This window comes from Sinohyriopsis cumingii, chromosome 1, assembly GCF_028554795.1.
Source record: "Sinohyriopsis cumingii isolate HCF-2022 chromosome 1, ASM2855479v2, whole genome shotgun sequence".
In the NCBI taxonomy this organism is placed as follows: Eukaryota; Metazoa; Mollusca; class Bivalvia; order Unionida; family Unionidae; genus Sinohyriopsis; species Sinohyriopsis cumingii.
The window spans coordinates 76,340,703-76,367,022 of record NC_142961.1 but is presented as its reverse complement, the minus strand read 5'-3'; the positions used below and the strand labels follow the sequence as shown (position 1 = coordinate 76,367,022).

The 26,320-nt window shown below is 34.6% G+C and overlaps 1 protein-coding gene across 1 annotated transcript in view; it reads right to left on the bottom strand.

Annotated features, from left to right (window-relative positions):
• The window catches only part of LOC149807155 (dimethyladenosine transferase-like), a 48,822-nt gene extending 29,929 nt beyond the window's left edge, over positions 1–18,893 (bottom strand). Inside the window, exons 1-4 of the mRNA XM_089962808.1 lie at positions 18,761–18,893; positions 11,451–11,524; positions 6,305–6,391; positions 1,123–1,184 (exon numbers count right to left, since the gene is read on the bottom strand). Of these exons, the coding sequence (XP_089818934.1) occupies positions 1,123–1,184; positions 6,305–6,391; positions 11,451–11,524; positions 18,761–18,818 (281 nt within the window). The 5' untranslated portion in view covers positions 18,819–18,893. The remainder of the gene's footprint in view (positions 1–1,122; positions 1,185–6,304; positions 6,392–11,450; positions 11,525–18,760) is intronic.
• Between the last annotated feature and the right edge of the window lie 7,427 nt (positions 18,894–26,320).

Below are 26,320 nucleotides of genomic sequence, written 5' to 3'. Positions count from 1 at the left end.
TTGTAGATGATGAACTTGTATTAGTTTCTTGGACATAATTATTCTCATATGAGAAAACTTTCAAATAAAGTTATTGTTCATTCCATACAGCATCACAAATGATATCCAATTCTATAGCTCAGTGAATTTTCAGGTCAGTGTCATTAAATGTAGGTAAAAGTAACTAATTTGACTCACACACAAAATATTTAAACACCAATCAAATTGACATAGAGCATAACATTTCTCATTAATACATGCTAGAGGTTGTTCTTTTCACATTAATTTTTTTAATGCTCCATGACCTCTGGAAGATTTTATTTTTTTTATTAAGGAGTGATCAGCTTTCTTATTTGGCTATATTCAACCATAATGTAGTTGCCTCCTTTCATTTCTTTGCAGTATCAACTATGGACTCTTCTAGAACTCAGGACAAACATTATGGATTATATGTACACAGAGCAGCCTTTTCAGCATGTATTGAATGAATGGTGTTGAACTGTATTTTGTTGTGCGGTATGTCAATATAAATTATGTTTAACTCATTCATGCGCAAAATGTACTAGGTAATCTTAGCTACTTTCAAGGTGTTGGCATGAAAATTGTGAGAAACTGATGCAGATATCATTAATGATGCTGTGTGGAATGAAATACCAAAAGTATCAAAGTAACAATGAAAAATAAAATTTTGAAAATACTACACTTGACACAAGCAGGAAAAGGTCATTGTAACCTTCAAAATCTGGTGATAACGGTCACTAATTGCCTAGCCAACTGGATAAAAACTCTAGAATTCTATTCTGGAAAATAATCTAGTGAATTAACTTTTGCTGAGGACCACCCTTCCCAAATAAAACCAGTCACACAGAGTGATGTAAATAACATAAAAGCCAACAAACAGACTGATACATAAAAGCCAACAAACAGACTGATACATAAAAGCCAACAAACAGACTGATACATAAAAGCCAACAAACAGACTGATACATAAAAGCCAACAAACAGACTGATACATAAAAGCCAACAAACAGACTGATACATAAAAGCCAACAAACAGACTGATACATAAAAGCCAACAAACAGACTGATACATAAAAGCCAACAAACAGACTGATACATAATTGGGAGGTGAATATAACTTACGTCCCCTGGACTCTTTTCTGTAACTCAGCTACCAACCTGGGGTCTATTTCACACGCAATCACCTGTAAAACAACTAGATCTTATTTGATAGTTTCAAAAATTTGGAAAAAGTAGCTTAATAATGCTTTTCAATAACAAGAGTGCCTCAAAGGGATTGCTGCTCTACGTTTGAAAAAAAAATGTAGAGGAATTTACAAGTTTATTTCTTCTTCCTGTCTTTCTTAATTGCTGAGTACTGAAACTATTTCAGATACACTTGAGAAAATAAAACATACCAAACACCGCAACAAAAATATTTTCACAAGTGCAGTACAAAACTATTTGCTGTGACCATTGACCTTGAACCCTTATATCATAAATAGAAGACTGATAAACTCCACGCTGTTAGAAAACTTATATGCTAAGTGTGGTTTAATATATTTCATAGTTTCAAGTTATTAAATCAACCTCATTCAAGGTATTCTTCAGATGTATCTACCACCTAAATTTGATTTTAAAAAATCCAATATTACTGGCTTATTATATTCAACTACCCTCACAGATAAAACCCCAAGTTATGACCTTTGACCTTGTAATGAATGTGAATGCTGACTATCAAGTTGTTTATGGAAAAACCATGAAATAAACAGTTTGGTAAAAATTGATTTGTACATTTACAAGTAATTGTGTTCATAAGCTCAATGAAGTAAACAAACAATACATGCAGTGACCTCTGACTTGACCCCATTGTCAAGTAGCTCTGGCTTTCAGACTTGTTCATAATATTTCAGACATGTTGGTGGCCAGATCTACACCATTTTCTTTCAAAACCAAGTACACAATGCAAGAAATGTTTTTGTGAAAACTAAAATCCCCATTTACTACCACCGTTCTTGCAAAAGGAGTAGTGATGATTTTTTAGATGGCAACTTTGGAGGCAATGTTGGAGGTCAGATCTACATCAATTTCATTCAGGCCATGCTACAAACTGCTAAAGAATTTGAGTGAGAAGTCATTAAAACCATCCACTCAGTACAAACAGATATATTTTCAAGATGGCCACCATGGCAGCCATTTTTTAAAGTTTGTACCAGTATCAATTTAAGAGATGACCACCATAAATGTTGGCCATGACATATCAGCATTTCATTTTGAGGCCATCTACATGTCACAAGTAGTCTTTCAGTGAAACCCGAGGTCTGGATCGATATATTATTGAATCCATAAAACAGACCAATATTAATAATACTATAAACAATAATTATTTTTAACTGTATCATTTCAAGAGTAAACTCAAACAGACACTCGACTTATTTAAAAAATAATGTTCAGTAAACAGAATAAATCAGTCAATCACACATGACAGCAAGTAAAGACAATTGATTATGCTGAGCAACATGTAGAAGGATTGGTTTTAAATCTATCTGCACAATTAATGATGCCATTAGTGTCTTCCAATATCCTTGGTAAATTGAACATTTCTGAGTAACAGTGTTCGTGTATCCTTGGTAAATTTAACATTTCATAGCAATATGGCTTACGTTAGGCAATCACAACAACAATTTACAGGTAAGCATACCTGAATAGCATTAAATGTGTATTATCAATAGATGTATTCATAGTGTACTGGAAGTAGAGTATTATGATACTATATGCATCATACTTAAGGTAATATGCAGATACCCCAGCCACAGAGAGCCTCCAGTCAGTATGACCATCTGTGCAGAAGGAGCTGTAGTTACCCAGACCTAGAAAGCAATCCATGCAGTATGACCATCTGTCAATTTGACCATCTGTGCAGAAGGAGCTGCAGTTACCCAGCCCTAGAAAGCCTCCAGTCAATATGAACATCAAGCAGTAGGAATAGTGATGACAAAATTTTCAATACAGCCACCATGCTGGATGTCAGACTGACATCATTTAGAAAATACTGGCTATCTAATTAGGATGAGTAGCAATAACTAGATTTTCAAGATGGAACTCACTGTGGCCATGTTCAATGTCAGAAGGACACCATTTTCATTTAGGACAATCTACAGGTTATATGAGGTCATTTTTAGTATTGGTCACCAAACCATCCTAAAAGGTATGATTAATGTCTTGATGATTAATACCAAGTTTAATATTGCAATTTTGCATTATTAACTCAATACCCCAGGAAAATTACACAAACCACAATTAGTTCCAAATCATAGTGTAAAATAATTAAAATCTTATCTCAACTCCTGACAAATAATTTCTGTTGGATGACAAAAGGAAGGACGACATATGCAGGCAGGCTGCATAAGTTCTGGTATTCAACCATTAGAGCTAAAAAATTGCAATCAGAGTTCTAATAATAAGGTTTCTACTGCAATCACATGAGAAGTCTCAGTCTGTGACTCGAAAAATGTGATAAAATTTGCCTGAGACTTCTCGCTTTACATGTTTTTGAATGTTTGATATTGATTACATAGCATAATCAGGCCTGTAGAGCTGGAAACTGAGTTTAAGATTTCCACTAGAAGCAAATGATAAAATTATTTTTTCTGAATTAATATCCTCTGTCAATGGTTGACACAAAATCTCAATCTCAAACTCAAAGGTGGGGGGATAGGGAATGGTTGTAAAATTATAGACTTTAGTGATGCAGCTACCAACCTAAATTAATGCATATTAAAAAAAGAAATAAATAAAATATTAATTACATCTTTAATATTTAGTTTTTGGACACAGAATGATGCATTGGTACATACATTTGGTACATACATATACATGTAAAAGAAACTTAGGAACATCAGGGTAAATTTGTATACTCACCAAATGATCTCATAGAATCCCTAAAAGAAATTACATCATAAATGTGCACAAAGAAATATAACTTATAGACTTTCTCTGCTAGATTCTAGATTCCATTCAAATCCAAATATTTCATTTCTTGCTGGTATTAACTTAAAAATGTTGTATTTTCTAAAATATTCATTTATGTTGGACATGTCCAAAGGACTGACAGTAAAATGCACAACTCAGACATTGGAAGTATTTTAAGAGGAAACTCGTATTATAACTTGAAAGATACTGAAATCTGTGGATAAGCATTAACTGGATAATGTTTTTATTTAGACCTGACAAATACTTTAACTGAAAATTGGTGATGGGTATTAACATGGCTTGGTAATGTATTTATTTAGGGTTGATATACCTGAACTGATATTTGTGGCTGTGTATTAACTTGGTAATGAATTTATTTAGGATCGAAAAATGCCTGAACTAATATTTGTGGATGGGTATTAACTTGGTAATGTATTTAAGATGATATATTCCACAGGTGTAAAACTGCCTCAACAAAGTTTGATTTCAAGGGTAAAGAGTGACCTAAAATTACACAGCTCAGTCATTTGTGTTCAACAACAGTACATGTAATTTTAGCATTACAATGGAAAGTGGGCTGTTTATATCTAGCAATACAATGGAAAGTGGGCTGTGTCATCTAGCTTTACAATGACAAATGGGCTGTGTATATCTAGCATTACAATGACAAGTGGGCTGTGTATATCTAGCATTACAACAACAAGTGTGCTGTGTATATCTAGCATTACAATGACATATGGGATGTGTATATCTAGCATTACAACAACAAGTGGGCTGTGTATATCTAGCATTACAATGACATATGGGCTGTGTATATCTAGCATTACAGTGACAAGTGGGCTGTGTACATCTAGCATTACAATGACATATGGGCTGTGTATATCTAGCATTACAACAAGTGGGCTATGCATATCTAGCATTACAATAACAAATGGGCTGCACATATCTAGCATTACAATGACAAGTGGGCTGTGTATATCTAGCATTACAAATGTACGGGCTGCGTGTATCTAGCATTACAATGATAAATGGGCTGTGTATATCATGACAAGTGGGCTGTGTATATCTAGCATTACAACCACATATGGGCTGCATGTATCTAGCATTACATTGGCCACTGCATCCAATGAAATTCACAGACCCAAAGCACAGAAATATCTGCTCAATATATAGCGAAGATGGCACACTGTGAAATGACATATTATATGCATGACCCTTGTTTAATAGGCCTCTACGTAAATAACTGAAATTTTGCCATAGAAACCATTTTTCTTACTTCACTCAGTATCTGCAACATCTGACTTTTTCACACAAAAATACACAGGATTCTTTCTTACCCTAGTGCAAACTATCCACAAAGTTTGGTCTAGGTCTGAGATATGTAATTAACGTTATTGTACAGAAACCATTTTTTTTCTTCTTTCAGTCAGTGACTTTGATCTTTAATCCTAAAATCAACAAGCTTCTTCCTTAACCCAAGTGCAAGATGTTCAAAAAGTTTGGTTGTGATTGGTTATTGTGCAGAAAACATATTTATTCTTTCAATTGTGTGTGATTAGGATTTTTAACATAGCTTTTTTCTAAAATTCAGTCATATCGCTACGATGTCTGCAGTGTGGCAGTTTATAGTGGTCTAGCACTGAGGCATCATGCTGCAGACATGTAGTATGATGTCCCACCCAGTTACATTAATCTGACACCAGGTCGACCAGCAGCTGTTAGTACCATTTTTGTAAGTCTTTGGTATGACTCGGCGGGGGTTCGAACCCACAACCTCCCGCTTCCGGGACAGACACTATAACTACTGCTTTCAATCAGTAACTCTGACCATTACACTTTTGATGAGAAAGTCAACAAGGTTATTTCCCTCCCCCTCTACAATGTTTGGCAGCCACAGGTAATGAAGTACTTATGTTATTGTGCAGAAACCTTTGTACTTGAACTCGAGTTATTGCAACAACAAAAATTTTCAAGAATACAAGACCACATAACTCAAGAATTCCTGCTGAATAATTGTGTTTGCTGGGGGATACTCCGGTAGCCTTTAGGATTAAAAAGTCCAGAGAAATTATATTTGTATCCCTGACATTTACTATGCATATTTAAAAACATTCTTTATTTATTGATGTCCTCTATATGTAAGTGTTCTTCAAGTTAGATTTCACTATGCATGAGGTTCACTTTAATGAGGCTACCCCTTCCCCACTTCTGCAAAGAAAATATGGCATCATTTGATGGGTGGCTTCTCATGGGTAAAATGCCCATTAGGGAAATGGACCATCTTTGGAGGAGGAGGTCATTCAAAGAAGGACCACTGTTGATAGAACTTATGAGTGACAAAATGTGTTATTACTCTTTTGGCTTTGTCAAGCAGCTTGACAGTCATGTTACCAGTACCAGGGCCAACTTCCAAAACAACATCTGTTGGTCGCAAAGCTGCCTGAAAATATAACAAAGCCAGCTGTAAAATCATGCTTAAACAAGTTTAAACACTAAACTGAACAAAAATTATTATCTTCATATAAAAGTTTAATTTTACAGTCAGCATGCTAAGTATGAGAAAGTGGTACAGTAGATCAGGGTTCATACAGAATTCTGAATGATAAATTCAAAGACTTTTCCATAACTTTCAAAGACCACTAACGTAGATTTCCAAGACCTATTGCGCTAACATTTTGTATACAAGTTATGTTATATGAGAAAACAACGAATGCAAAATACTACAATACTGTTTAATGATGAAATGAAACTGAACAGGGCATCAAAAGAAAGAAACCAGGAAAACTCGATTACATCTGAATCTAACAACCTTGGACATTTTTATTTGCAATTATGGAAAGAAACTGAAATGTTTGGGTTTATTTTAATTTTCAAAGACCTTAGGGAAATCTGCTCAATTTTCCCAAACTTTCAAGGCCTTGAAAATGCTACCTCATTTTTCCTAAACTGTCAAAGACCTCCAAAGACTGTATGAACCCTGTAGATGAAGATCAGAACAGTCTACCATTGTCCAATATATATTGTCAAGGAAGTTAATAATAAACCTTTCAGCATCTTAAAATTTACTTCTGTAATTCTGTAAGAAAATATTATGAACCTATTATGTAATTTAAGACAATATTATGAAGCTATTATGTAATTTATTTAGACAATATTATAAATGTTTTACAGCGTCTACCTACATGTATTCACTTTATATTAATTACAAGCCTGTTCCATTCAACTTGTGCATTGACCAAGTTTTACTTTCACAATTCTCAGCTACAATTTTTATTGTTAAATAAACAGTTATCTCAGACAATAATGCAAGATGACCACATGAAATTCAGAAAACATTCACAGATCAAAATAAATGGAGTGAGTGTTCCCAAATAAAGGCAAAAAGACCTGTGCACTTTTCAGTTAATTAAAAAGACAACATTATTTATATCTATTTTCACCATTTTCAAAACAAGGATGTATTGTCTGAGGATACAGTAAATATAGTACAGCTTAGATGAAAGAATAAACAAGAGTCCCTTAACAGGACTGATGCTATACTGTCCAAAATAAATTTCATGGAATGTAAGATAAAACTGTTTATTCCTTTTAAAGTCTGAGTGTTGAAACCATCTGATACTCTTGAGCAATTTTTTTTCCCCAAATAAACCATTGCAGCTACCATATTAGATGTAAGATTGGCACTATTTCATAGGTTCTGTTAGACCCATATATGCCGGTTTCTTTTACCAATTTGACTCAGTACTGGAAAAAGATGAGGTCATTGGTATTCATGTACCAACAAACTGTAAAATGTGTTTTAAGTCTTGAAAATTTTTTGTCTCAAAATCAATGTATGAAGCAGACATTTGTTTCATACAGTTGTAGTCCCTGCTGACACTGATCAGTGATTGTCGGTAACAACACAGCACCAGAAGGAGAGTTGGTTTGCATGGGTTTGATATTTGATTCAAGACAAAACAATACAAATTAAATCACTCCTCTTTTCTTTCATAGACATTAATCCAAGCAGTCACTATCTTCTACATTCTGTCTGCATTGAAGAATCTGTAATCATGGCACAACAAATGATAAGTTCATTTTTTTTTAAAAGTACTAAAGATAAATCTACCATAGTTCCCAGTACAAGTGCTGCTGATGAAGACAAACATAACCTACCGGTTTCAAAGGGTTACTCATCAAAGGCTTTTTAGCCTTCTATGGCACATATTTCACAATCAAGCATGAGAAGTCAAGAGCTACTGCAAAGAAATTAAGAAATCAGGTGTTTCCATTTCAACGGGCCATTACATTTTTCAATTCCATGCATCAGCATCCACACTAAATCTGTTACACTGGGACTTGAAAACCATTATTGACATTTTCTGAGTTGTGAAATAAATGCTTGAATATTGGGATATTTCTTTGTTATCAAGTTTAATTTTTTTGTTTTGTATACCATTGTTGAAAACAAATTAATAACGATGTGTTTGTTTTCTGGGGGGACCAGCTTGGTTTGGATTTTGCAGGTTTCTATTTATAGGTAAATGTAAGTCATGTAATCTAGCCATGCTTAAGTTAAAAGCTTTCACTCACAACAATCCATTAAAACTAAATAATTTATGTGGTGCATGGAAACACTTTAACTATTTACTTTATAAGTGAACTCCAAACCAAAGTTGTTAAATGTGTGTGGATTAAGCTGGTGACTGACAGTGATGATATTGGAATGGGATTAAACTATAGTCTATTCTACATAGTACTGTGAATTATATTTTGTAAATAGGCAAATTTTCAGGTCAGCATCATCAAATGTAGCTAACAGTAACTAATTCGCTTTAAATACTTCGCATGAAATGAATTAGGTACTTTTAGCAACATTTAATGATGCTGACTTGATAATTTACTGAGTTAAAGATAAAATAAAACTCATGATGCTGTGTGTAATGAATGATAGTGTCATGGTATTGATTCATGAAGCTGTCCATTATAAACACAGCTCCTGTAAAGGTCAGAAACTCATTCATTTCAATTTCTTACTCTACTGTTTACAACATAATTTCTTCCACTCTATGCAAGTGATAAACCATGCATTGACAAGATTGACTGTCGAGCATTTGTACTGGTAAAATCTGGTTTTGCACCAACTTTTTCTGTCCTTGCCAGTATGAGGTACAGAAACATTGCATTTTCATTTAAGACAAACTAGACACCTTCAGAAAACATTTGGTGAAAAACCCATGTTGATATGTTCATCCATTCAGGTGAATTTAAGACAAGATTTTCAATATGTTCATTGTGGCAGTCATATTTAAGGTCACATTGGTAATTTTTTGAATTCAGGACCAATGTGTGTGTGTGTGTGTGTGTGTGTGTGTATGTTTAACATAGCTTTAACAATTTTCCAGTCATATCCCTATGTCTGCGGTATGGCAGTTTATAGTGATGTCTACCACTGTGGCATTGTGTCCCACCCAGTCACATTATCTTGACACCAGGCCGACCAGTCCTAACACTAACCTCTTAATGCTTAGCGCCAAGTGAGGCAGTTGCAAGTACCATTTTTATAAGTCTTTTGAATGACTCGGTTGGGATTCGAACCTCCGACCTCCCCACATCCAAGGCGGATGGTCTAACCACTTAGGCCTCCAGAGCGGTGGACCAACTAGATGTCATAATTTGTCTTCTGGTGACCACCACCATGTCAAATAGGACTTTTCATTTAGAAGGAAGAGCTACAATAAGATTTTTGAGACAGCTGCCAAAGTTGCCACAATGGACGTAAGATCAGCACCACGTTCATTGTACCAACCAGACATAAAAATAAATCTTCTTATGAAAAACTGTTGTTGATATGATTTTTCCTCTTGAAGGAGTAGCAAAAACAAGATTTCCAAGATAGCCAGTGTGGTGGGCATGCTGGATACCAGATTAATCTAAAAAAATTTAAGACCAACTCGAGAACATAAGAAGTCTTCTTGTGAAAACTCCATCTTGATATGACCATCTGTTTTGGGTTGAGAAGCAACAAGATTTTCAAAATGATTGCTGTAATGACCATACTGTATGTCTAGGCAGAGCCATTTTCATTTAGGTCCAATTAGACATTTTAAGAAGTCTACTACTGAAAACCCCATATCAATATAACTTTCTGTTCAGGGAGATTAACGATAACATTTTCAAAATGGCTGCCATGGTGGCCATATTGGGCATTGGATCATCAACATTTTGATTTAGGACCAACCAAACATCATAAAAATCATCCAGTAGAAACCCTATGTTGATGTAGCCAGCAATTTACAAGAAGTAGCTAAAACAAGATTTTTAAGCTGGCCACATTTCATGTCCAAGTGGAACCATTTTCATTTAAGACCAACAAAACATCACAACACATTTTGTGGTGAACAATCCATGCTGATATGACTTTCTGTTCAAGAGGAGAAGCAAAAAATAAGAATTTTGAGATGGCTGCCAGGATGGCCATAGTGAATATCAGATTTTGATCAGTTTCCTCAAAGATCAACTTGACATCATTAGAAGTCCTTTAGTGATATCCCCATGTTGATATGACCATCCAGTCAGAAGAAGTAGCAATAACAAGATTTTCAAGATGGCCACTGTGGTGGTCATAATGGATGTCAGAGTGGAACCATTTTCATTAAGGACCACATCATAAAAAGTCTTATGGTGAAAACTCCATGTTGATATGACTCGTTCAAAAGGAATAGTGATAACATTTTCAAAATGGCTACCATAATTCGGGTGAAAACTCCATGTCAATATGGCTTTCACTCAGGAGAAGCAGAAATAAGATTTTTTAAATGGCTCCCACCTCAGCCATATTAGATGCCATATTGAAACCATTTTCATTTAAGACCAATTAGATATCACAGAAAGTTTTCTGGAGAAAATTTCACATGGATATGATTTTCCATTCAAGCGAAATGACAAAATGATTTCCAATATGCCTGCCATGTTGGCCATATTGGATGCCAGATCTTGACCATTTTTGTTTTTATGACATACCCATTTTGATACAGCCATTGTTATGACTCTGTGGTCTTAAACCATGTAACAGAAAAAGCAAACCAAACAAGTTTGAGTAAGACTCAATGAACAATTTATTTCCCTACAATACAAAGTGAAAATTCAAAAGACACAGTATTGTGAATTAAACTCCAAATAACCCTAAATGTCCTATCACAAGTCCGAAAGAATAGAATATTCTGAATGAATTCCAATTGTCTTGAATGTCTTAATGTATCACACTATGCCCAGAATGTCTTTGAATGTGTCCTCAATAACCCCAAAGTAGAGTTTTAGTTCAAAAAGTCAATGAGCACTTTGTAATTTCCAAAGAATATATAAATAAGTTTAGTAAATCAATTCCAAATTTTAAAAGTTCACAGATAATTAACATTGCAATCATTCTAGTAAGACTACCTTATATGAAGGAATGGTGTTGTAATCCTAAGCTTTATTAATTTTTTACAAATGTTCAATACTTGTTCTTTACTTACCTTTTCTACCATGCTGTTGACCACAAGTGGATTTTTCAAGATATGTTGGCCAAAATCCCTATTGAAAGTGATACCTGCAAAAGGAATTAAAAAAGTGCATGATTTTTTATGCAAAAGGTACATATAATTCACCTAATTAAATGTTACTCATTTCACAGATTTTACACTTTTTATTAATATTCATGACAATCTAATACAATCTGTACAACCATTATTTTTACTCATTGCTGGAGAAGGAAAAAACAATAGTAACACACACAAAGAATACATTACATGTATATATTGTTTTCACTATTGTTATGACAAAATAAACTGACACCAATATATAGTAAATTTTATGTTTTTTCTGGTTTCTTTGGTGCATTCCCTGATTGGCTTTATTTACATTTAGCTTATACACATTGCTTGAAGGTAACACTCAAATAGAAGGAATACCTTGTCCAGAATAATTTCTGATTATGTCTCAGATATGGTACCGGTACATGGCGCCTATTTAGACTAATACTTTCAAACATCAATCAAACTTTAAGTACTCCAATACTCCTAAGTGCTGTTCTGAAAATTCTTATTTCATATTCAACATTAGCTAGGACTTAGGATGGGCCTGATGTCTACTGCTAGTAAGGCTGTCATCAGGTACCTGGGTATTCAGGTACCTGCCTGTTTGTATCTACCTGGGTAATAAAAGGAGCCATAGGGTACCTGTTCACTATATACAAGTTTTCTGCCAGTGCTAAAGCAGCACTCACTGTTTTCAAGTTGTTAATCATTTTGACTGACCCTCAGATACGTGTACTTTTTCAATGCCAGGCAGAGGTGTGACTCTTCCAATAAATAATTGACCTTAATCCCATAGCTTGCTTTCCCATCCAACAATGCTTTGACTGCAATGCAAGCGTGGTTCAGTGGCAAGTAACAGAGGTTGTTTGATCTTGCTGCACAAATGACTTAGTTGCAACCCTTAATAGCAAACTGTATCATCAAAGTGTTACTTACAAAGCTCAAGGGGAACCGATTGGCCGAGTGTTTTTCACATACCCTCCCAATTGCTCAAACTCAATTTATAAGTAAGCATCTGCACATGACAGTGAGGCTATAAAAAAGGAGTTAGATGATATTTACATTTTTCGCATACCCTCCCATTTGTTTGTGCCCCCAACTGAATTTAAAATTGAAAATCATCTAGGATATAAAAAAGGCACAAACCAGTCATTTCATTCATTATAACCTGAATGTTGCCAAGGTGTCTCTAACACTGTTGAATTATTGGCATTTCAATGCAAAACATAAGCTCCCAATATAAACAAACAACCTGGCGGCTCGCTGTCTATTTCTGGTACCCAGAATAGTTTATTTCAGTAAAACATGTGTTGTCTGCATCCAATATCTGCATTAATATTTCTAAAACAAACTGAACAAATAAAACCTCTTGTATGCATGTGTTAAAAACGATGTAAATCCAAAATTTACAGAACTGAGATTTTCAAATAGGGTGAACTCGATCAGATTTGTTGCTTGTAAACATAGACCAGCCCAAGCAAATATGACTGTGTTGCTAAAGAAGTTCCCTTCTGATATGAAATGCCAACAAGTTGACGGTGTTTGAGACCCCCTTGAAGAACAAATCTGAGTACATTTTTCCATATTTTACAAGTGCATTGTTCAACATATGTCCATTGTCCACGCTCTATGGTCTTGAACTAGAGAAACACAAAAATTGAAGTTGATAAGCCTGGTCACAAGCAAGTCCACAACAAGCTTTCCTCACAGTAAGAAAATGTACTTCATTACAGTGCAGTGAGGAGTGTTTTGCCTGCCCACTAATACATTCTTCTTTCACAAAATATGCATATATAGCAAACTCCTAGCCAACTGCGATCTGCCTGGAGCAGGTGTGACAGATCTATGCTGATGATCTGTCATATCTTGTGAAGCCGCAGTAAGGATGTGTCCTCCGAACAGGAACTTGGCTTCCGATGGAGCAGCACTTAGGTCTTGCCTGTGGTAAAGGAAGATGTTTAGAAGTCCAACACAGCATCACAATAAATGACAGGACGTCTTCACAACAACTTTCACCACATGAAATACACCTGGATTTCATATGGCCTCCTTCAGCATATTAAATGAAGTTGCTAAGACAAAGTCAGCATAAGAATTCATGGAGACCAAAAGCCAAGTATTCTGTTCATTGGATTCAATTGTTTTAATGGGAACACATGCCCAGGCTCCAATTGATATACCCACTTGGAACAAACCAGCATCCAACTTGGGAGGTTTCAGGGAATGTACCCAGTTATTCAAAGCAGAGGCCATCTGTCTCAATACAGAAGGAGGAACAGATCGCCCTCTATGACAACAAGAAATATTCTTGATCTGTTGGAAATCTCTGTTATATTTCCTCAAGCATGGAGGAATGAGAAAGAAGCAGCAAATATGTTTGTTGTTGAGCCTTGAGATCCTTTCCAAAAATGGACTGGGTGCCAGATGGTTTCAGGTACAAGTCTGTGAGTAAGAGATGATAAGATTCATTTACTGCCTTATCAAAGGACCAGATCTCACCTCCTCACCCAACTGAGAGGAACTGGTGAGCTTGATAAGAAGCATCAGAACAGCTGCTTCTACTTGTACTCATTGGAACTGACTAGGATTGATAAGGTATCACTGAATAGTACACTCTAAGCAGGATAGTGGATGGGCATAACTTTATCATTAGATGGAGGTGACATGTAAGCACTCTGCACCACTGCCTGTTGCTCATCATGGTGAGAAGGGGCTCTATGTGTGCTAGAAGTTCCAGAAGAAGATGAGACCTCTGGATGATGCTACACCTCAAGCCTCCCTGGTGGATGTCACCTGGTGAGAAGATTATGGCAGGACACAAGCCATGGCATAACCTTTGGATCCAGTGTCTGGTAGACCAAGGAGACATAGAGGACCAATTACTCTGAGGTGAAGGGCCTCAAATCCTGTAAAGATTATTCAGGGATGATGAGAAAGTAGGGATATATATCCCTTCCCTTGTCTGAAATTGGTGGGCAGACAGGTTTAGCTTTCCTTTGTCCTTACACCCATATCATCACTGTATTTCTATTTTTTCTTCAAATTTTTAACCTACATAAATTCCCTTTTCCACTCCTGATTACATTTTCGTACAACTTTACATGAAGTATTCTGAGAGCTGATACTTTCTGTTTCTTAAGAGTACCCAAGTCACAAAGACCATCACAAGCAGGATGTCTCTGAGATTGATAGTCAAGAAAATATATTTCTTTGAGCCGCTGTGGTTGAACAAGTCACAAATACATATAATGTATAGAGGATCCCAAACAGGTAATGATTTCGGATTGAATTTTATGAAGCCAGTTGAATAAAGTCCAGTTTTTGCAAGCTTTGGCAAGCAAAAGCTGGGCACTATTCAAGAAGTTCATAAATTTAATATTAAATCATTACCATTTGAAATTCTTTTTAACACATAGTTTTTATTTCAGAGGAAATTATTTAGATAGAAAGAATGAATAATTTTGTTCATTCTGACAGATGATGCACCTTTCATTTCTTGTGATTAAAAAATAGTCCCAAATAAAGTTGAACTAATATTAACGTTTAAAAAGTAATTATAAATTTCTTACAAACTATAAGTCAAAGAACAAGCGTCCTTCTGAATAAACAGAACATTTTACACAGACAAAATCATTTTCCAACACAGAATGTCCAATGCACATGACGTCACATTGTTTGTGCGATAGATGATCCACGTTTACATAACCTAAAATGTCACTTTTACAACTAAACATTACACTGTTGCAATATTCATGTGAAAGATTTACTGGATGCAGAAATTCCCATAATTACTGCAATGTATTTGTGACAGGATATTTGTAGGACTTGACTTAGAACAGTAGACTACAGAATATGCAAACAAATTTTATTTTGAGTCGGAATTGCATCACATATTTACCACATCAATATGCAGTGGTTGGATAAACTTCTATCAGTTTGGAGACCAGTTTATATCCCCATTCTTCTGTGAACAGAGGTGAGTTTATTTACTTCTGTAAGTTAACATTTAAATCACGCTTGTACATATGGTGGATTCCATGCTATAGGTATACCACTCCCCACCCCACACACCCATTATCAACTGAGCAATACCCTTAGTTTTGCTTCTCGTTGTTGTTGTTCTTGCCTGGGGTTTTTAGCCATTTTTCATGTTATGATATGTTATACATGACATAACAAACTCATGATGTGGTAAATTGTCCATATTCAGACAGATATGACCGTTTGTTGACAATTCCTTTCGTGACTTGAATAAAAAATGTATGCCAAAATGTTCATTAAAACAAAAAATTCCAAAAAGGTGGGGTTAACAAGTTTTTCCACAATTGCAGCCAATCAGTAAAGAGAATACTGTACAGTAATGTCATAGGCATTTTGGGACCAATCAAAATCACATGTTATAATATCAAAAATATGAAACTGCATAAACTATAGGAAAAGTGTACCAACTATGTGATAAAACAAAATGATTACATCATGTTATTCGATCTTAAGCACTTGCAATGTATGAAATAAATCACTTAGCATAATGTCCGGTAAATTCTTACTAAACGATACATTAATTAAAATACCAGAATTTTGCAAACATTTCACTGACTAAAGCAAATTAATCACCAATAAAACACAATTAAAGCTTGTATGCTTATGTTTCCTTTGAAATCTGTTTGTGTTAAGATGTGAACTGCAATTATCTGCAGAAGCTTACTCAAGTTTTAATACGTTCAAATTATATCACAAATCAAAATGTTAAAACCAGCCTACTGAATAATGATGCAAATCTGCAGAACATTTGAAATGGACTATATCCAGTTGTACATGAACATTTGAAATGGACTATATCCAGTTGTACCTGATCCATACATGCCAGGTTTTCTGAGAACAAATCAGGGAGATCAAAGTTCACAATGAGGGAGATTGAGTCCAAATCAGGCAGATTAGCGTAGCAACCATTTTTGTCATAAATTTAAGTCTGAAAGTGCACATCATACCAACACCTGGTAAATTAACTAAAAAGAAAAATAGTTACTCAACTCTATTAATTTTTTTTATATGTTATTTTCACTATGCTTCATACAGTTATATTCATCTATCTAAGCAATCTTGAACTTGCAAACATACATCTTTTTTTTTATAGTGTATTTTCCTTCAAATCTGTTAGCATTTATTTCAGTTGAAGAACTGGTTTATACACGTTAGGTTGTTTGCAATCTGCTATACATTAGTATGATTACTGAATACCAAAATACTGATGAGTAAAACAACCTACATGTGTACAATAATGCATCTGCACATGTTGCACACCACCATTTTATTGCTTGTTAGATCAATTACAACTTGACTGACAGATTATAATAGTTGTAAACAGTCTATTGAATGTTGTTTTTGCTGGAAATACTGATGATTGGCAGATGTTATTTTATCGGGCAATACTTATACTTGGCAGATGTTAAAGTACCTATGCTCAGCAAATTTGTAATATCCGGGAGCTTTTATCACCAAAATCAGTAATCAAAATACTGCAGCCAAAATCAAAACAATACCAGAAAATATGGGAGACATGTATAATGATCACATGACCAGTCTAGCCTTTGGTTAATTTTCAGTTTGTCATTTAATGGTTAAAAAACAATAATTACTTTTAAAACAGAAAGAATTTGTCAGAAGAATAACTTTCAGTTTTTTTATGTAGGCTTTCATACAAACACTGATATTAGTTCAAATATTAACAAACTCAAATGCATGCAGTTCTCTTGACTACTTTCTTTAGAACCTGCAAAGGGAATTTGATAAGGGAGAACAATAAAATAATCCAGTAAGACATAACCCAGGGTCAAAATCATTCAACTGAATACCCTGAACTGCAACAATAATGTTTTCAATAAGGAATGTACTCTGACCTCCCACCCCAAAATAACTGTTAAAATATCTAATATGAGGTGAGCAAACTTTAGCTTCCAACATGGGCTCTTCATATTTCCTATTATTGATTTTGTGCAATCTTTGTTTTTGTGTGGGGGGAGTGGCACCAAACTGAAGTTATGGGGTCTGAAATGTATGAATTTTATCTGCCCGGACAAAGTAACGCCCCTGCACAAAGAGCTCTATTCTACTAATACATATGGTTTTTACAACTCCACAAAATATGATTGGCTCAAAAGGTAGCATCATGAACCAGATGCATGGGTGTTATATAGGTATTACCCTTTGAGCCAATCATATTTTGCCATTAATATTTGTGCCACATAGTCGAGATGTTTGGAAAATGAGTATAACATGTATTAAGATTGTGTGAACTTAGATAATTCTTCTATGGAACCGTATTCCTAAAGTTGAATCAAGTTGAAGGTAAGTAGGAACATACTTTTTCATCTACCACTTTTCTCAGATTAATGAAGTAATGTGTCTTAGAGTCACAAACACCTTCAACATCAAGCTCATGTCAAGCACCTGTGAATAAACACTGTACTTTGTCCTACAATGTAAGACCTCGACCCTGATATTTATGTTAGGTTAGGTTTAGGTTAAGTTGAAGAATAATTTTTATTGAAATGAATAAGAATATGTTAATAATGAAGAAAGTGTTAAGACAGCTTTGTTTCGTTCAAGATTCTTATCATCCTTGTAACTGATTTCAGTATTGCCGGCTTCCATCACATTCCAGCCAACTGAAATGCAGGCCAAAGGAACTTGAAAACGTATCCGTTTGCTTGTGTGGGAATTTGAAATTATTAGGTAGAAAACATCCGAGTAAGTAAAGTCTGACTAAATCATTATAACTTTAATTTGTAGAAAAGTGCCGATATGGACTGCCAAGTGTGAGATATTCCTTAAAATTTGACTTAATCAACATCGGAACAAGCTACACAGCGCCGTTACTTGGACAGTAGACCTCAACGCCGAAAACATAAATACCAGAGTCGAGGTCTTACATTGTAGGACCACACTGTACTGACCTCAAATTCGAGTATTGCATTCTACATGTTCCACATTGCGAGTGGTGCTGTCCCTCATCAGTCAATATCATTGTTTAAGTATTTCAAGTAATGGATATATTAATTCTAGTTTACGTAACTGTTCACTCTAATAAATCTATTCATTATATAAAATTATGGAGTAAATCAGCATCATCGAAAATGAATGCTCAGATTTCATTCGAAAATAGGTGTCTGTTTAATTGCTTTCCGCATTTGATTCTTTATTATCCAAGTCTTTCATTTAATTTATGTGCCAATAGGATGCGTAATCTTTACCTTGCTTCTGAACTTCTTGATGTTGGCGATATTTCTTTTCAGCTTTAATCTTAGGCATTTTTGACAGGATAGTCAATATAGTGAAATGTTTACTTCAACACGTGCATCCGCTTTTCACATAGACTGTATCAGCAATTTCTATGTTCTGCTATGAACGAATTACAGTATAATGCTTGGCAATCTGCGCTGAAGAGTGATGCGGTACGGATAATATCCTTCATTATGATTTGCAAAACTCCTTAAATAAAAGTAGCTGTATGTAGTAACATTATGCCGCATGTTTCAATGGAAATGCAAGTAGGGAACACAACGGAAGATCCTACTCAATGGAGTTACACAAAAACACCAAAATCCAACTAAATCCACCCAAATATACATGTAATGTGCAAGGTATGTTTATCATATATTATACGAAACAGCAGAACAGCAAATAGGCTACTGTGGATGGTTACAATTTTCTTTGCGCAGCATAGCATACAGTTTTTTTTATATATATTCAAACATGCTTTTGTGTATAATTTGTATGTATACAAAAATTATATTTTCACTTTTTTAAATTCTGTATATTGACATCAGTTTTCAAAATTTTGAATTTCTTTTTTTCTCACCAAAGTACGATAATAATAAAAAAACAAGAAAAAAAAAACAAACAAACAAATAAACAAGTACTTTGTTTATATTGCGTATCTTAGATATTGAAGGTATAGCAAATATAGTCCAATTAGATCTGTTATGGAAAGGAACAATTTCTTCCGCCACTTATTATGAAAGGATTTTCTTCTGCCACTTGTTATGAAAAGAATTTCATAAATTTTTCTTTAAAAAATGTCTTTTGCCCCCATCAGTATTGGTTATGAAATGTTTTGTCTATCACAGATGGAGACAGAGAAAGATGAAATTCACTTAAAAAGGGTGTCAGCCTTAACGGTGTAGATCTTACATACATCACTGAGAAAGGCTAAGAGAGGCACGGAATCGCAATAAGAAGGTGGTCTTCATGAGTTCTTGGCGGAACGAACTTAAGTGAAATTATGAATATAACGGATTACATTCTAGATAAAGAAATACATCTGCATAAAGTTGCACTTTAGATATAAGAAATACATAAATATTAAAATATTTCTTCAAGCTTACCAAAATCATACAATTCTGGAATTTCTGTCTTTTAGAATATAATTTAAAAAAATTAAATATGAAATAAATAAACGATAGCCAAAGTTTGTAAAAATTCAATATTTCAGACTAATACAATAACCATTTTGTATAAAAGTATTTTACTGAATTTAACTTAAAATACCAAAATATTGTTATAATTTAAAGAATATTTTACTTCAAAATTAATTATTATTAAGCATGAAATTGGCAGTGAACTCGTCTTTTACAATAATTGATAGTATCATTACAAATAAATATAAATTCTTTACACAATTTAACTTTCCAAAATTTATAACAAAGAATAATAAAAGGGTATTCAAAGAATATAAAATTGTTGCAAACGCGTCGATCTAACATTAACTGATACAAAAACACATAATCCTGACGTTTAAAAACATTAAAAATCTCTAGAAAATCTTACAAATACAGACAGTTTCTTACCTGTAAGCAAGGTGGCGGCACTTACTGACTCAGAAGAGCTGCATCTCGTTTATACGCGATTTGGGAGGTGCAGTCAAACCAAATAAGGACATTTGTTTTGATGTTTGTTCATCTTATAATTGCAGACTGTACACGTAGTTTCCACCACGATTCAAAGATTCACAAACTTTCTGCTGTCTCTTTTCTGAGTTTGTATACGTCATTACATACATATCTGCTGCAACAGCTTTTTCCACAAAACACATGTTCTTTAACTATTACCGTCAAAAGAAAGAAATTTGCTTGATAACAAACCTTGTGTTACAATGTAATTTTTTTGAGGAATCTCTAGAAAATGCAATTTCTGGATTGTAATTTAAATTTGTATATTTTTAATAAAGATGGTGATTGTTAGCATTTTTGTATTTTGTGAGTTTAAATGCCATTAATCAAGTCTATCATTGTTTAAGCCGTATCTGAGGTATTATATCATTTTTGTATATTCTAATAAAGAAAGGCAGCAAATACACTAAATACACGAGGCAACGATTTACATCTCTCAGCCACTGACGTAAGAAGGCACAATGAGTGAAACTGGTTCAGTCAGAATCTGAGTTTTGAACTGCATGAAATTTTTCACGGGGCAAATTATTCAAGGAAGCGGAATGTAAAATGGAGGGTTCTTCGTGCTTTTTCGAAACAAGAGCAGCCATCTGCGCTTCAAGAACACATAAGTTGAAGCTGAGTGTTGCAAGTCATGACCTATTAAAGACAAAGCAAATGTCTGTTAGTATAGGAACAACCGCTCTTGACAGCCTAATCAGAGACTTCAGAGTCTGACTTCCTTTTTCCAGGTAAAAAATTGTAATTAGTCTTAGTTCAGAGATTACGCCTAGGTGTCTTAGTACATCGAGAAGAAACATATTTAGAACTTATTTCACTTACCTTTAAAGAGCCTGTAATAGGTTCTTATTATACAATATTCATTTTTAAATATAGGGTGTCCTGTCTTGGATTGTTCAGATTTATTTAGAATTTGTGGTAATTAATAATATTAAGATTGGTTTTTGTAATAATAGTTTGCTACCAAGTTCATGCTACAAAATAGCTTATTTAGAAACAATATACGTTTTAAATTACATAAAGTAATACTTTACTTCTTTAGTACAAACAATCGATAAAAGCTTTGATCGACAAATACTTGGTATTAATTGTAACATTTAATTCTTATCCATTTTGCATTAGTGGTCATTTATTCGGCATTTAATTAAAAAGTAAAGAAATGAAATAATGTGAGAAGTTTATTAACTATTGTTAAATATAATAATTTTATTATATATCTTAAATATATAAATCGATTGGATTGTAAGCTTTCCAAATCGAGAGATATTTTAATTTAATAAAGAGTTTCTGCGTTGCAGATTTCAGATTCTGACTTCCTTTTCCCAGTTGGAACTCAGTACCTCTTTGCTAATACTAGCAATGTAACACCTACATCGCAAGAGCGCCACCGCCCGCAAAAAGGAGGCCAGCATGATGTCTTTCTCTCTTTCTTTCTATCTGAGAAGTGTACCACCAATAAACTGGGCATGGCAAAAAGAACTCTATTCAATAAACTGGCAATAACAAAGGGTGGAAGGACCCAGTAAATATATTTTCCTAAAACTTGTATTAATGTTATTGAGTCTAAATTTAATGACTTACAATGTAAGAAGAAACGCGTTAAGCAATTCGATTATAATTTCTACATAAAAAGCACAGTCTTTATTGAAGCAATACATATTTGAATTAAAGAATAAACTATTACTTATAATACAATTTTCTGAAAAATTAATTCACGACAGATCGGCTATTAGTTTTTACGGACCTAGAAACAACGCCATATTTATTTATTTATTTTCGCTAACGTTTTGTACTGACCAAGTAAGACAATAAATAACAGACAGAAAATAATATCCATATATTCGTTTTGTAGTGTGTGGGTGTTTGTGGAATATATATATATATATATATATATATATATATATATATATATATATATATATATATATATATATATATATATATATATATATATATATATATATATATATATATATATATGTATGTATGTATGTATGAAAGTATGTATGTATGTGTGTGTGTGTGTGTGTGTGTGTGTGTGTGTGTGTGCGCGTCATGTCTGTAAACATTGGATCATGTTGCATTGATCGATAATCCAATTTGTATCAAGAAAGAATGATCGTCCATTAAACAAAAAAGTGATATTTATAAAGTGTATACATATATCGCACATTTCTGTTCTAAATGCATATGAAAATATGATTTATAAATGTCAACATGAAGACACACTCCACGACCTTCTTGAACATGTAACCCCCCAAAAACTTATTTTATATTTCTCTTTTGTAATCATACAAATAAAACATTATTTAAAAGATAGAAATGTTTACCATAGAACAATACTGCATCTTAATCCAAGCTTCTAATTTTGAAAGAAGTCGTCCCACACCTACTTTATCGTCTGCTCTCCAGCTTGTCAACTTGCCGCCCTCTCGAACGGTTTCTCAAATTCACTAGTTTATCGTCTGCTTCCAAATTCTTTAGTATTTTTTCCATAAACGAGACGTTGCAAACAAATTATATCCTATTCACTGTTCTTTGTCTTCAACATAATAGCTTATTTTTTTTATAAAATACAGAACTTTTACTTTTAGTTTGCGTAATATCTTGCCATTTAGTGGCATTGTTACGTTGACTTTTGTTGTTGTTGTTGTTGTTCTAGGATTTAACGCCATATTTCAGCACAAGATAGGCTATACATGGCGGCCAGTATAACTGGTGGAGGAAGAACCCTGGAAAACCCAGGGAAGAACCACCGACCCACGAGAAGGTACTGGCAGGCTTTCTTACGTACCCAAGCTAGCCAGCCTTGGACTCGAACCCACGCAGACAGAGGTGAGATGGCAGTGATCCGGAACGGAGAGCACTTTAGACCACTCGGGGCCCTTGAATTTTGTAAAACCAACTATAAACCTGACCTAGTTCATCGACTGAAACACTGACTGAAAGAATCCAAAGCAATGTGTTTCATTTCCTTACCCTGATGCATAAAGATTACATCTTTTCAGAGTCATGCGCAGAATAGGCCGACAAATCGAAAATCATGAAATCACAGGGGTAGAATCCCGGGTGTCCAAAATTAGTATTATTTTGAACAGAATGTTCTGGTGACAACTGACGCTTTTCAAATGGTAAGCATTGCAGTATTTTATTTTCGTCAATCGGACGAATTCGGTAAGCTTTTGGCGCCAATATAAATGACAAAAACCTTAGATGCGCAGAAAATCTTGACAGCGGTCTCTCTCTCTCTCTCTCTCTCTATAGTTTAATTTTACTTTGTTATGTACATTTGTTTTGTGTTGTGTGCTTGACTCTTGTCCAAGATTGAGGATAGAATTGTGTGTATGTGCTTTTTGTCCACTTTGTAATTATTTTTATTTTTTATTACTGATATCCGAGTTCAAGGCCTAGCCCTTTTTTTAAAAATAAACTATGTATATTCTGGAAGAGAACATCCGACCAACATTCTGGTCATGTTATTGTCTTGGGTATTTGATATAAAGTTCTAATCAACAAAATTATTCATTATTAAATGTTTGTGGCCAAATCAACAAGAAGAAGAACAACAACTTAAAGAAAAACGTTCAGAAATCTGTACAGTTTCTAACTCTTGTTTATGGGTCATATTCAGCACTGCAATTATAGGAATAATCCTTTGACAGCCGATTAAGAGGAAACTATTCATTTACTAATATTAATTATCCATAGAATTCATCAAGTTTGAATCTTCAATAGCAATGATTGTGGCGCCACGGGGTTGTTATACCGTCACTGAGGTAGATATGGGGTGGGGTGCTTCCAATATTTTATTTAAATTATTATAGAAGTCCCACCCTGGCTCGATTCTGGTTGGAAGTTAAATCAGTTTAAGATAGATGTAAAGCTTTGAGCCCCCAGTCAGCAATGCCGACGGTTAAATGGTTGAATATACAAAAAAAGAAAAACAAGGTTAAATTCAGCGTATAACAATTTAATGACAATTCTATAATCAAATGATTAAAAATTCCCCATGTACTCTCCTTCCGCTCGACCCTGTGATAACCTATTGCATCATTTGATTAGTAGTGTGAGATAGCTTTCCACCTGTCCTTATATTTTACTCATCTGTGTATTATTCTCTCCTATTCCTCCAATTCCTTCTCCTCTTCCTCCCGACTTCCTTCAAATACCTTCTCTCCACCGATTCTTCGATACTCTTTCACCTTCTCCACTTTCTCCTTTTCCTTCTACTCCTATACTCTCTACACAGACTAGACTAGTCGAATCCGACTGCTCTGCTAGTCTTACTTATGTCTCCACTCTTAGACTCGGGACTTAACTGAACCGGAAATTCTGCCCCCCCCCAAAAAAAAAATTTCTTCGGTCACGCATTCATTCACATCGAAATACTCATACGTTCTTGTATGGTAAAACAAAGTCGTAATAAAAGCACGGTATCAATTACTTCTCATACATACATCAATAAATTGCGTCACATCAGTACTATTCCTAATCCCATTATACTAACAATATTACGGTAATCAGACGCATTTCTTTACATTACAACGCATACAAAGTACACAAATATTCAAATATCCATGCTCTGATATATCCGTACATCCATATTAACTAATCTTACACACTTCAACCAATTTCCAAATTCACAATTCAAGCATGTGTAAAATCTAACATATCACATGAATACATGCACTAGTTTACTACGAAGTAACCTAATAGCGAATTACAAAGTTAATTTCGACCACAAGCTAACAATCTACATAATTCTCCATATAATACTCAAGCTCATTTCTCAAATACGCATGTAAATTAAACACTGTAAAGTAATTCTACGTACTAAACTATCATAGTAATTAAGTATACATACTACACATAGTTTCAATTACAATGCCGTAATATTATGCAAAAATCGAGCAAATAGCTTACTGATCTCTACGAAGCTTTGTCTTTACTTAGAATCTCCTAAGTTGTACCGCCAAATTACGAGTGGCTCCCTCGGAGTAACCATATATTACTCAGCAAGCTTCCTAGGCGAGACTAAATTTTCGCTTGCTAGTTAGACGTTATAATTCGGATCGAAATTGTTCTCACACTCTCCGTCTCAATTCCGATTGGATGTCATTTTGACCCGATCCAATCAAACGTAGCGGGCAATGTCCTTCTCGATGTCTGTCCACGTGGAGATGGATTTAGAACAGGCCCCGTTTCCACCTCGCGGTTCCTCTGATCTTAGGACAAAGCTGTAACACATAGGTGGAAAGTAGCTTGATCTAACGCCTGTGCCGATCCAAGATGCCAGATCGTCTCTCGAGTCACGGTAACCTTGAGTAAAAGATTAACTCTAGCCCGCGGTAATGTTCAGACATCAAACATGGTTTGTAAAAATATCTTAGTTTATACACGACTTACGAACTGTGGCTGAGCAAACGTGACAATGACGAAATACACATTTTCTCACATTACTATGAATCTGTGAGTACCTTGCTTCCGTAACATTCAAATTTTAATTTTACAATCCATTACGTGTAGTTAAGAAATAACATAGTAATAGCAGAATTAATTCCTGCATGTGAAAACGAGGGTGTGCTCACATGACCAGGAAAGCATTTCTTAAGTCCGCGCTGTTTGTATGTGCAGTCCAAGCTGTAACGGGAGCCTTTGTGACACTACGTAGGAATATTTGTTAATCAGTCCACAATTTATAAACAATCTCAGACTCTTATGCGAGAAGTACATTCAGCATCAGCAGAATCTATATCACGTCTTTATAGATTTCAAAAAGGCCTTTGATACGGTATGGCATGCGGCCTTATGGACAACTATGAGGAAGAACAGCTAAAACCTGTTGTGGGTTGTTTAGCATCT